The following is a 12,718-nucleotide window of genomic DNA, read 5'->3' as shown; positions in this document are numbered from 1 at the left end:
GGTGAAACGCTGACACCACCTTAGGGAGAAACTGGGGACGAGTCCGCAGCTCTGCCCTGTCCGAATGGACAATCAGATATGGGCTTTGTGAGACAAAGCCGCCAATTCTGACACTCGCCTGGCCGAGGCCAGGGCCAACAGCATGGTCACTTTCCATGTGTGATTTGAGGAATCCCAGAACTACGTTGAGATCCCACAGTGCCACTGGAGGCACAAAAGGGGGTTGTATATGCAGTACTCCCTTGACAAATTTCTGGACTTCAGGAACTGAAGCCAATTTTTTCTGGAAGAAAATTGACAGGGCCGAAATTTGAACCTTAATGGACCCCAATTTGAGGCCCATAGACACTCCTGTTTGCAGGAAATGCAGGAATCGACCGAGTTGAAATTTCTTCGTGGGGCCTTCCTGGCCTCACACCACGCAACATATTTTCGCCACATGTGGTGATAATGTTGTGCGGTCACCTCCTTCCTGGCTTTGACCAGGGTAGGAATGACCTCTTCCGGAATGCCTTTTTCCCTTAGGATCCGGCGTTCCACCGCCATGCCGTCAAACGCAGCCACGGTAAGTCTTGGAACAGACATGGTACTTGCTGAAGCAAGTCCCTTCTTAGCGGCAGAGGCCATGAGTCCTCTTTGAGCATTTCTTGAAGTTCCGGGTACCAAGTCCTTCTTGGCCAATCCGGAGCCATGAGTATAGTTCTTACTCCTCTACGTCTTATAATTCTCAGTACCTTGGGTATGAGAAGCAGAGGAGGGAATACATACACCGACTGGTACACCCACGGTGTTACCAGAACGTCCACAGCTATTGCCTGAGGGTCTCTTGACCTGGCGCAATACCTGTCCAGTTTTTTGTTCAGGCGGGACGCCATCATGTCCACCTTTGGTCTTTCCCAACGGTTCACAATCATGTGGAAGACTTCCCGATGAAGTCCCCACTCTCCCGGGTGGAGGTCGTGCCTGCTGAGGAAGTCTGCTTCCCAGTTGTCCACTCCCGGAATGAACACTGCTGACAGTGTTATCACATGATTTTCCGCCCAGCGAAGAATCCTTGCAGTTTCTGCCATTGCCCTCCTGCTTCTTGTGCCGCCCTGTCTGTTTACGTGGGCGACTGCCGTGATGTTGTCCCACTGGATCAATACCGGCTGACCTTGAAGCAGAGGTCTTGCTAAGCTTAGAGCATTGTAAATTGCCCTTAGCTCCAGTATATTTATGTGGAGAGAAGTCTCCAGACTATATCACACTCCCTGGAAATTTTTTCCCTGTGTGACTGCTCCCCAGCCTCTCAGGCTGGCATCCGTGGTCACCAGGACCCAGTCCTGAATGCCGAATCTGCGGCCCTTTAATAGATGAGCACTCTGCAGCCACCGCAGAAGAAACACCCTTGTCCTTGGAGACAGGGTTATCCGCTGATGCATCTGAAGATGCGATCCGGACCATTTTTCCAGCAGATCCCACTGAAAAGTTCTTGCGTGAAATCTGCCGAATGGAATCGCTTCGTAAGAAGCCACCATTTTTCCCAGGACCCTTGTGCAATGATGCACTGACACTTTTCCTGGTTTTAGGAGGTTCCTGACTAGCTCGGATAACTCCCTGGCTTTCTTCTCCGAGAGAAACACCCTTTTCTGGACTGTGTCCAGAATCATCCCTAGGAACAGCAGACGTGTCGTCGGAAACAGCTGCGATTTTGGAATATTTAGAATCCACCCGTGCTGTCGTAGAACTACTTGAGATAGTGCTACTCCGACCTCCAACTGTTCTCTGGACCTTGCCCTTATCAGGAGATCGTCCATTTTCTTTGAAGAAGAATCATCATTTCGGCCATTACCTTGGTAAAGACCCGGGGTGCCGTGGACAATCCAAACGGCAGCGTCTGAAACTGATAGTGACAGTTCTGTACCACGAACCTGAGGTACCCTTGGTGAGAAGGGCAAATTTGGACATGGAGGTAAGCATCCCTGATGTCCAGGGACACCATATAGTCCCCTTCTTCCAGGTTCGCTATCACTGCTCTGAGTGACTCCATCTTGATTTGAACCTTTGTATGTAAGTGTTCAAATATTTCAGATTTAGAATAGGTCTCACCGAGCCGTCTGGCTTCAGTACCACAATATAGTGTGGAATAATACCCCTTTCCTTGTTGTAGGAGGGGTACTTTGATTATCACCTGCTGGGAATACAGCTTGTGAATTGTTTCCAATACTGCCTCCCTGTCGGAGGGAGACGTTGGTAAAGCAGACTTCAGGAACCTGCGAGGGGGAGACGTCTCGAATTTCCAATCTGTACCCCTGGGATACTTGTAGGCTCCAGGGGTCCACTTGCGAGTGAGCCCACTGCGTGCTGAAACTCTTGAGACGACCCCCCACCGCACCTGAGTCCGCTTGTACGGCCCCAGCGTCATGCTGAGGACTTGGTAGAAGCGGTGGAGGGCTTCTGTTCCTGGGAATGGGCTGCATGCTGCAGTCTTCTTCCCTTTCCTCTATCCCTGGGCAGATATGACTGGCCTTTTGCCCGCTTGCCCTTATGGGGACGAAAGGACTGAGGCTTAAAAGACGGTGTCTTTTTCTGCTGAGATGTGACTTGGGGTAAAAAAAAGGTGGATTTTCCAGCTGTTGCCGTGGCCACCAGGTCCGATGGACCGACCCCAAATAACTCCTCCCCTTTATACGGCAATACTTCCATGTGCCGTTTGGAATCTGCATCACCTGACCACTGTCGTGTCCATAAACATCTTCTGGCAGATATGGACATCGCACTTACTCTTGATGCCAGAGTGCAAATATCCCTCTGTGCATCTCGCATATATAGAAATGCATCCTTTAAATGCTCTATAGTCAATAAAATACTGTCCCTGTCAAGGGTATCAATATTTTCAGTCAGGGAATCCGACCAAGCCACCCCAGCGCTGCACATCCAGGCTGAGGCGATCGCTGGTCGCAGTATAACACCAGTATGTGTGTATATACTTTTTAGGATATTTTCCAGCCTCCTATCAGCTGGCTCCTTGAGGGCGGCCGTATCTGGAGACGGTAACGCCACTTGTGATAAGCGTGTGAGCGCCTTATCCACCCTAAGGGGTGTTTCCCAACGCGCCCTAACTTCTGGCGGGAAAAGGTATACCGCCAATAATTTTCTATCGGGGGAAACCCACGCATCATCACACACTTCATTTAATTTATCTGATTCAGGAAAAACTACAGGTAGTTTTTTCACACCCCACATAATACCCTTTTTTGTGGTACTTGTAGTATCAGAAATATGTAACACCTCCTTCATTGCCCTTAACATGTAACGTGTGGCCCTAAAGGAAAATACGTTTGTTTCTTCACCGTCGACACTGGAGTCAGTGTCCGTGTCTGTGTCGACCGACTGAGGTAAATGGGCGTTTTAAAGCCCCTGACGGTGTTTGAGACGCCTGGACAGGTACTAATTTGTTTGCCGGCCGTCTCATGTCGTCAACCGACCTTGCAGCGTGTTGACATGATCACGTAATTCCCTAAATAAGCCATCCATTCCGGTGTCGACTCCCTAGAGAGTGACATCACCATTACAGGCAATTGCTCCGCCTCCTCACCAACATCGTCCTCATACATGTCGACACACACGTACCGACACACAGCACACACACAGGGAATGCTCTGATAGAGGACAGGACCCCACTAGCCCTTTGGGGAGACAGAGGGAGAGTTTGCCAGCACACACCAAAACGCTATAATTATACAGGGACAACCTTTATATAAGTGTTTTCCCTTATAGCATCTTAATATATAATCATATCGCCAAATAAGTGCCCCCCCTCTCTGTTTTAACCCTGTTTCTGTAGTGCAGTGCAGGGGAGAGCCTGGGAGCCTTCCCACCAGCAGTTCTGTGAGGGAAAATGGCGCTGTGTGCTGAGGAGAATAGGCCCCGCCCCCTTTTCGTCGGGCTTCTTCTCCCGTTTTTCTGACAACCTGGCAGGGGTTAAATACATCCATATAGCCCCAGAGGCTATATGTGATGTATTTTTAGCCAGTATAGGTACTTTCATTGCTGCCCAGGGCGCCCCCCCCAGCGCCCTGCACCCTCAGTGACCGTTGGTGTGAAGTGTGCTGAGAGCAATGGCGCACAGCTGCAGTGCTGTGCGCTACCTCATGAAGACTGAGAAGTCTTCAGCCGCCGATTTCTGGACCTCTTCTCTCTTCAGCATCTGCAAGGGGGTCGGCGGCGCGGCTCCGGTGACCCATCCAGGCTGTACCTGTGATCGTCCCTCTGGAGCTAGTGTCCAGTAGCCTAAGAAGCCAATCCATCCTGCACGCAGGTGAGTTCACTTCTTCTCCCCTAAGTCCCTCGTTGCAGTGAGCCTGTTGCCAGCAGGACTCACTGAAAATAAAAAACCTAATAAAACTTTTACTCTAAGCAGCTCTTTAGGAGAGCCACCTAGATTGCACCCTTCTCGGCCGGGCACAAAAACCTAACTGAGGCTTGGAGGAGGGTCATAGGGGGAGGAGCCAGTGCACACCACCTGATCCTAAAGCTTTTACTTTTGTGCCCTGTCTCCTGCGGAGCCGCTATTCCCCATGGTCCTGACGGAGTCCCCAGCATCCACTTAGGACGTCAGAGAAATAGGTTTTAAATATAAAGGGTTCTGCATGGCCTCTTGACGGTCACAGCAGCTTCTGGAAAACCTGCTCCTGACTCAAAGGGATTCCAAACCCCTGTAGCCCCTTTAACATGCGAGTGATATGTGCTGCTATAAAAAGGTCTTCTCATGGTTAACAATGCTGCCTAGCAGTTTTGTCACGCCTAGAATTCAAGCTATAGGGGTATATTCAATTGAAGTCAAATCCATTCCGACATTCAACGGTCGGAATGGATCCGACCTGGGATACTCAATGCAATCTCAAATCGACTTTAAAAAAAAGTCGAATTGAGATGCGGGAGCGTAGACGGGGAAAGCCGCGGGAGAGCAGTGCTACAGCAGCGGGCAGCGTAGCCGGAGGATGTCACAGCCGCGTTCACACGGCTCCAGCGTAGCTGGAGGATGTCACAGCCGACACTCACGGCAGCGTCCACCCGGCTCCAGCAAGCGAGGTCTCGCTTGTTGAAACCGGGTGGACGCTGCTGTGAGAGCGGTGGCTGTGACATCCTCCGGCTACGCTGGAGCCGTGTGAACGCGGCTGTGACATCCTCCGGCTACGCTGGAGCCGTGTGAACGCGGCTGTGACATCCTCCGGCTACGCTGGAGCCGTGTGAACGCTGCTGTGAGTGGCGGCCGTGACACATCCTCCGGCACTGCTCTCCCTGTCTGCCCATGGCTCTCCCCGTCTCTGCTCCCTCATCTCACTTCGACTTTTTTTTTAAAGTCGAATTGAGATGGTCGTAAAGGGGGCCAAAACCTGTCGTTTTTGGCCCCCTTTTCGACCATCTCAATTCGACTTTAGAAAAAGTTGAAGTGAGATGTGGAAGCAGAGACGTGTCAGTTTTGGCCCCATTTTCGACACAAGCACGTGGGTCGGCAGCTATTCCGCCGATCCACGTGCTTTTCGACAAGTCGAATTCCTCAACTTGTCGAATAATTTGGGGTTAGATTGAATAGGTCGGCACCCCTTCCGACCTAAAAAAGTCGAAAACTACTGTCTTTTTGACAGACGGCAGCTTTCGACTTCAATTGAATATACCCCATAGAGAAGAAACAGAAATTGCACACACATCCGCCACATTCAGAGTGCCTCTACTAATAGGATGGCCCTAACCCTAGTGTAGCGTGAGCAGCCTACCAGTGTTGGGTCATACATAAATATGTTTAAATTGAATGACATTTACTAGAAGGTATCGCCAAGGCGTCCACCAAATGACATTTGCAGATCTCCCAAAACAATGACTAGTAAAACAATAGCTTACAAAAACTGAGTTGTGTATTTAATTTAGAAGAACCAACAGGCGCTTCAAAGGGAGGAAATAAAAGGATGCCCCAGCACTAAATTGCTAGCAAACGTGTATTTGCAGATGCATTCCTTTGCTACCTCTCAAGCAAGTTGTACTGTTGGTGCATCTTGTTGCAAGAAATTGTTCTTTCTGTAAGTGTAGTGTAAAGCACAGTGGGGTAAATTTACTAAGATGGGAGTTCTATTTGAGACGGGATGTTGCCCATAGCAACCAGATTCTACTTCTGATTTATCTAGCACCTTCTAGAATACAATAACTGGAATCTGACTGGTTGCTATGGGAACAACCCATCTTAAATAGAACTTCCATATTAGTAAATTTACCCTAGTTTTTTTTTTTTATTTATTACTAGTCTGGATATAGTTTAATTTATTTTTATAACTAGCAAAGCAGGGCTGGCGGATCCCATTTTCCATTACTATTTAACCCCTCCCTTCTGTTACTTATGAAGCGATCAAATAACTTGAACTTTGTATATAAAATACCATGTACAGATGGGTCCACGTTTATCTTGGCCTTTAATAGGATTAACTGAGACTGGGCAGTCGGACTTAATCCCCTGTAAATAAACCATGGTGTGCCTAGGTGCAGCAAAGAGGCCAAGATAACTGTGGATCTATCTGTATATGCCGTAATCTCTGTAACTGATCTTGGTCACATTACATTAATATACAGTACTGTTTTCAGGCAAGCTATTCTACAGCACCTCTTCATCCCTGCTTACACTCACCTAACAGCATAACTTAAAAAACAAAACAAAAAGTTAAGGTTTACTGGAAAAAAAACCTTTGGATTAATAATGAACAATACATATTCCATTAGAAAAAAAAAACATGTAACACTAAAACAAAAATTCCTGTTCAAAAACATTTTGAACAAAGGATCCATGACATAACGACAACAAAAAGACAGCAATCAAAAGTATCCATGTAGGTAGCTTCTGATGGTCATCAACAGATTCATTGGGTATCTGGATGACAGGTCGACACCAAATGGTCAACGTGCATATGGCCGACATGGTCAACTGGGTTTAAATGGTCAACATGACAATGATCGACACATTATATGGTCGCCATGAGTTTTTGGGATTATTTTTCCCCACCCTTCATACTTTACCATCCATGTGGACTATAATTCGGAAACAGTAACCTGAGCTGAGCACAGCGATACACCTTGCCTGAAGCATGGCGAGCAAAGTGAGCCATGCGAGGGGACGCGGTACACTAACTGGGGATCCATGTGCTAAAAGCTAAAATTAGACAAAAAAAAAAATATATATATATATATATATATATTTTAAAAACTCATGTCCACCTTTTCATGCGTCGACCATTTTCGTGAGCAATAAGGCATATTTGCAGATAAAAGACAACATATCACGGCAATTACGATGTCCGCTCAAGTCACGTAATGGAGACACCCAATGGCAATTATTGTGTGCTGGAAACAAGTATAGGTCTATTAAAATGAGTAGTGATCAGTTACTGGCTACACGCCTACGTAAAGTACACAAGCGCTTGATTATAATAATGTGACTAATACGGTTATGACATCCTATAAAAAGCCTGAGATTGACAATCTGAGGCTTAATGAAGCCTTTGGAATCTTACGCAGACCAAATATACACTCCAGTTCAAATCTCATGTGATCAAAGACAAACATCCCACTTCCCAACTGAATGTAATGACCTTTAGCTCCAGACTTACATTTCCATCTCTAGGTATGCAATGCCTCTTTTCATACTGAAACATCACAGTCGGTGGCATTAATACCTGTGCTTCTGGTGCGAGGTGTTTTTCTCTTTCTTTCAAGGACATTTTACAGTAAGATTGCAGAGCCAAATAATTTTTCCTTTTCCATTTTCTGTCAAAGCGGTCGGCGTGCTGCTTGCAGTAAGCAAAAAAAGGGTCTGCAATATCCTAAATTATAGGGTAAAAAAAAAAAAATTCATAATTTAATTGGCATTGCAAGGCAAAATGATAAGCTAAAAGCAATGAACATAAAATATTTAAGATGCAACCTACACAGCAGCCCTGCTTTCTAACGAACTGTTACAGGGGGGACTCATTTCCATTACATTGACCCTCTCCCGTGTTCTGCTAAGAAACCCACATCATACTGATATCTAGTAGGAGAATCAGGACATACCGGGCAATAAAATAAGGAGCTATTTGCTCCCAAAACAAACTATGGGGGAGATGTATTAAGCTTGGAGAAGTGATAAAGCAGTGATAAGTGCAAGGTGATAACGCACCAGCCAATCAGCTCCAATACGTAAATTTACAGTTAGGAGCTGATTGGCTGGTGCGTTATCGCCTTGGGTATGGGACATGAAGGGTAAATACTGGCTGCATTTGCATGTTCTTACACTGAAATGTAGAAATAAGCTCTCTGCTCAATATAAATCTGCCCCGCCTGTAGTGCAACATATGCTTTTGCCAAGGTACAAATTGCTCATTATCTTGATTTGCAAACTCTGAATCAGGCTTATTATCTTAAATTACTAGTATAAGCACATTATATATCCCATATACTCTGACAGAATACAAAGGACTCTTTATAAATGAAACTATCCCCCCCCCAATCCAACTCTCCTACCAAGAACACCCCACCCTGCTAGGAAACTGAAATATTGACCAAGCCTCACAGGACGAAGCAGAGAGAGGACACCAATATAGGTTGAGTATCCCTTATCCAAAATCCCACATTTTTAGGTCCCCTACTGAGATAATAACATATATATTACAAATCAATCTATCTATCTATCTAGTCATTATCTCAGTAGGGGACCCAAAAATGTGTGATTTTGAATTTTGGATAATGGATACACAACCTGTAAAAAGATAGAGGAAGATGTTGTCCTCATAGGTATCCAGACTCTAGGTCGCCACTATCTAGATCGACACACATTAGGTTGACACCTATTGGTCGACACATCCATTAGCTCGACATGAACAAGGTCGACATGGAAAAAGGTCGACATGAGTTTTTGTGTTTTTTTTTTATTAATTTTTTTGAATTTTCTCATACTTTACGATCCAGGTGGACTACAATTGGGAACGGTAATGCCAGGGACACGGTACACTAATTGGGGTTCCCCGTCACTTTACGAAGTAAAAGACACAAAAAAAACCCATAAACTCATGTCGACCCTCTTTCACGTCGACCTAATGGCCATGTTGACCCAATCGGTGTCGACCTAGTGTGTGTTGACCTAGGCACTGTCGACCCCGAGTCCCATACCCGTCCTCATACAGCCATAGATAGAGAGTAGGGATCCATAGCCCAATGTATTCAGAGAAAATAAATCACATTTCATCCCAAAGATACCCCTCCACTAGAGTGCGTTCTGAAACTGCTGTAGGCAACACCTTGTATTCAAACCTCATGGGACGCAATAAAATTGAATCCGCAAAACTTTTTGATTGTCAGGACAGAAAAAGTGGCTTTCTGAAATAACTGCGTAGTCAGGGCCCCATGCCACTAAGGTTTCCGGTCTATAGATCTACACTAAATATAGTCTACAGTCAATAGGTCTACCACTAATGGTTGACATGCATTAGGTCGACAGGGCCAAAAGGTCGATACATGGTTTTTAGTTTTATTTTTACATTTTTACAACTTTTGCTGCATTTAAGTATCCATGTCACAAACTATCACCTTTAGTAACCTTGTGGTGAACGAAGTGGAGTGAGCCACTGCGGTCGAAGTGTGGCGAGCAAAGAGTCCACGAGGGGACGCATTTCATCAAATTGACTATCCATGTCACAAACTTATCACCATTAGAAACCTTGTGCCCGAAGCGAGCCCGCGAGGGGACACATTTCAACAAATTGAGGTTAAAAAAAGTTTGAAAACACAAAAAAAAAAAAAAATTGTGAGTAGACCTTTGGAATCTGTCAACCTAATGACTAACTTCTCTATCACAACCGTCACTAGTGCCCTGGGGCATTAAACAATTTGGTAGAATGTACTCATATTTTCAAGAACAGGTTTCCTAGCTCCAATGTACTGTAAACTTGTTGAATTACTAAAGTGATCCACCTAAGCCAGTGGTTGCCAAACTTTTTTGAATCACGGCACCCTAGAGTATCAGAATTTTTTTCTCGGCACCCCTAGGCCAAAACATTTTTATTGAGAGATTTAGAAAAAATATTAAATTAAGTAAATTGTGTGATCCTTAGGTTCAATTGTGTGGTTTGGGACAGGAATTGCTTCTGTTTGGCCACATTCTGTATGCCGAATGTCGGGATCCCGGCGCACAGGATACCGGCGCCGGAATCCTGACACCCGGCATACCGACAACTATTCTACCTCGTGGGGGTCCACGACCCCCCTGGAGGGAGAATAAAATAGTGTGGCGTGTGTAGCACGCCACCATGCCCGCAAGGGGCTGCTTTGCGCTCGCCACGCTGTCGGTATGCCGGCGGTCGGCCTCCCGGCGCCGGTATGCTGGGCGCCGGGAGCCCGAGCGCCGGCATACCGTACGACACCCAGTTTATGACTGGCAGCCACCAGCACTGGTTTTGCCTATTACATGCACCATAAATAATTTAAATTGGTCCTGGACCACCAATCCAAGGCACCCCTGCAAGTGTCCTGAGGCACCCCTGGGAGACACGGCACACAGTTTGGGAACCACAGACTCAACAGTCTGGCTAGACAAAGGCAAATCTCTCTTATGGGCATCACACACTGCCAAACACTCATCAGTTTTGCAAAGCTCTTGTGTCTTAATCTCATAGGTTCTCAAATCCCAGATAACATGCAAAAAGCAAGGGTTCTTTCCACTGCCCAAGACCCATCACTGTCTAAGAATGAGAATGACAATATCCTGATTTAAGAGGAATTTGGACAATAGCTCAGTTGGAGGTTGTTGACCGTGAGTCATGAGAGGAGCAACAGATGTTTTACTGGAGACGACCTAATTAATTGGTCATTTAAATGATAGCCAGACTTCTTAGTTTTGATTTGTGCTCGACTTGTCTCTGGCAAGAATACCTTCTGAAGTCCGGTTTGAACAGCAGCCATATAAATAATTTGCTGTTGCAGTTCTCATATTAATAACCACTCCGGGAATAAGGTCTGGGCTATAACTCGAGTAAGGTCCTGGAGTAAAATTGTTGATCCTGCCTAGATTAACATGTCGTTCAGGTAAGAAAGGATTGACACACTCCCTGGATATCAGAATCTTTGTGGACACCCTTGGCTCAGGAGCCAGGCCAAAAATATACAGACTGAAATTGATATTAAAGAAACGCATCCTGAGAAGACAACAATGACCTTCTCAATTTAAGACATGGAAATACAGATCCTTAATATGTCCATGCAAACCATGCCATTTTTTTCCCATTACATTTATGACGGGCCACATAAACTCCATCTTCAACTTCAACACTAGAAGCTGGTTGTTTTTAGTTTCAAAATGTGGCAAAAAAAGGATCAAATAGAGATTTAAATAGAGTCCAAATGCTTCTGTTCTTTGGGAACCTGAACAACCACCTGAAAGCAGACTAAAGGGTCTTCCTCTGAGACAGACATTTAGTTTGGTCTTCAGGAAGACTAGTTCAGAAAATCCACTTTCAGGAAACCTACATAGTCCCAATCAATGACTCCTCTAACCCAGGAACTGAATCACTGATCCCAGAAGAGAAGTAGACCAGCTCTCACCACAGATGCTCCTGGGAAAGCAGATTTTATGCTGTGTTGCTTTTCTGAGACTTTGGAAGCAAATCACTTAATTGACCAAACAGGTTTACCTGTCTTGTCCTTCAAGCAGAGTAGAAGTGGAAAAATAAGATTTTACTTACCGGTAAATCTATATCTCGTAGTCCGTAGAGGATGCTGGAGACTCCGTAAGGACCATGGGGAATAGACGGGCTCCACAGGAGATAGGGCACTTTAAGAAAGCTTTGGATTCTGGGTGTGCACTGGCTCCTCCCTTTATGTCCCTCCTCCAGACCTCAGTTAGAGAAACTGTGCCCAGAGGGTATCCGGACTCCAGGTCGACAACAAAAAGGTCGACACCCCTTAGGTCGACGCCAATTGGTCAACACACCTTAGGTCGACATGGACAAAAGGTCGACAGGAACAAGGTCGACAGGAACAAGGTCGACATGGAAAAAGGTCGACATGAGTTATTCACAATTTTTTTCTTTTTTGGAACTTTTTCATACTTAACGATCCATGTGGACTACGATTGGAAGGGTAATCTGTGCCGAGCGGAGCAGAGCGAAGGCACCATGCCCGAAGCATGGCGAGCGAAGCAAGCCATGCGAGGGGACGCGGTGCACTAATTGGGGTTCCCGGTCACTCTCCGAAGAAAACGACACCAAAAAAACATAAAAAACTCATGTCGACCCTTTTCCATGTCGACCTTTTGTCCATGTCGTCATTTTGTCCATGTCGACCAATTGGCGTCGACCTAAGGTGTGTCGACCTGGAGTCCCAGACCCGCCCAGAGGAGATGAACAGTACGAGGAAAGGATTTTTGTAAAACTAAGGGCAAGATTCATACCAGCCACACCAATCACACCGTATAACTTGTGATAAACTACCCAGTTAACAGTATGAACAATAACATAGCCTCGGTTCAAACCCGATCAACTATAACATAACCCTTATGTAAGCAATAACTATATACAAGTCTTGTAGAAGAAGTCCGCACTTGGGACGGGCGCCCAGCATCCTCTACGGACTACGAGAAATAGATTTACCGGTAAGTAAAATCTTTTTGTCTCTAACGTCCTAGAGGATGCTGGGGACTCCGTAAGGACCATGGGGATTATAC

The 12,718-nt window shown here is 45.9% G+C and overlaps 1 protein-coding gene across 6 annotated transcripts in view; it reads right to left on the bottom strand.

Annotated features, from left to right (window-relative positions):
- The window catches only part of PHF14 (PHD finger protein 14), a 469,633-nt gene that overhangs the window by 358,613 nt on the left and 98,302 nt on the right, over positions 1–12,718 (bottom strand). For 5 of the 6 annotated variants that reach the window (XR_010177576.1, XM_063921311.1, XM_063921312.1 and 2 more), the window contains one exon: positions 7,635–7,847. Coding sequence is in view for 5 of the 6 variants with exons in the window: in XM_063921311.1 (XP_063777381.1) it covers positions 7,635–7,847 (213 nt within the window). In the remaining variant the exon portion in view is untranslated. The remainder of the gene's footprint in view (positions 1–7,634; positions 7,848–12,718) is intronic. The other variant, XM_063921314.1, reaches the window with a different exon arrangement.

Source organism: Pseudophryne corroboree, chromosome 5 (genome assembly GCF_028390025.1).
Source record: "Pseudophryne corroboree isolate aPseCor3 chromosome 5, aPseCor3.hap2, whole genome shotgun sequence".
Taxonomy (NCBI): domain Eukaryota; kingdom Metazoa; phylum Chordata; class Amphibia; order Anura; family Myobatrachidae; genus Pseudophryne; species Pseudophryne corroboree.
This window is presented reverse-complemented; position numbering and strand designations above follow the sequence as displayed.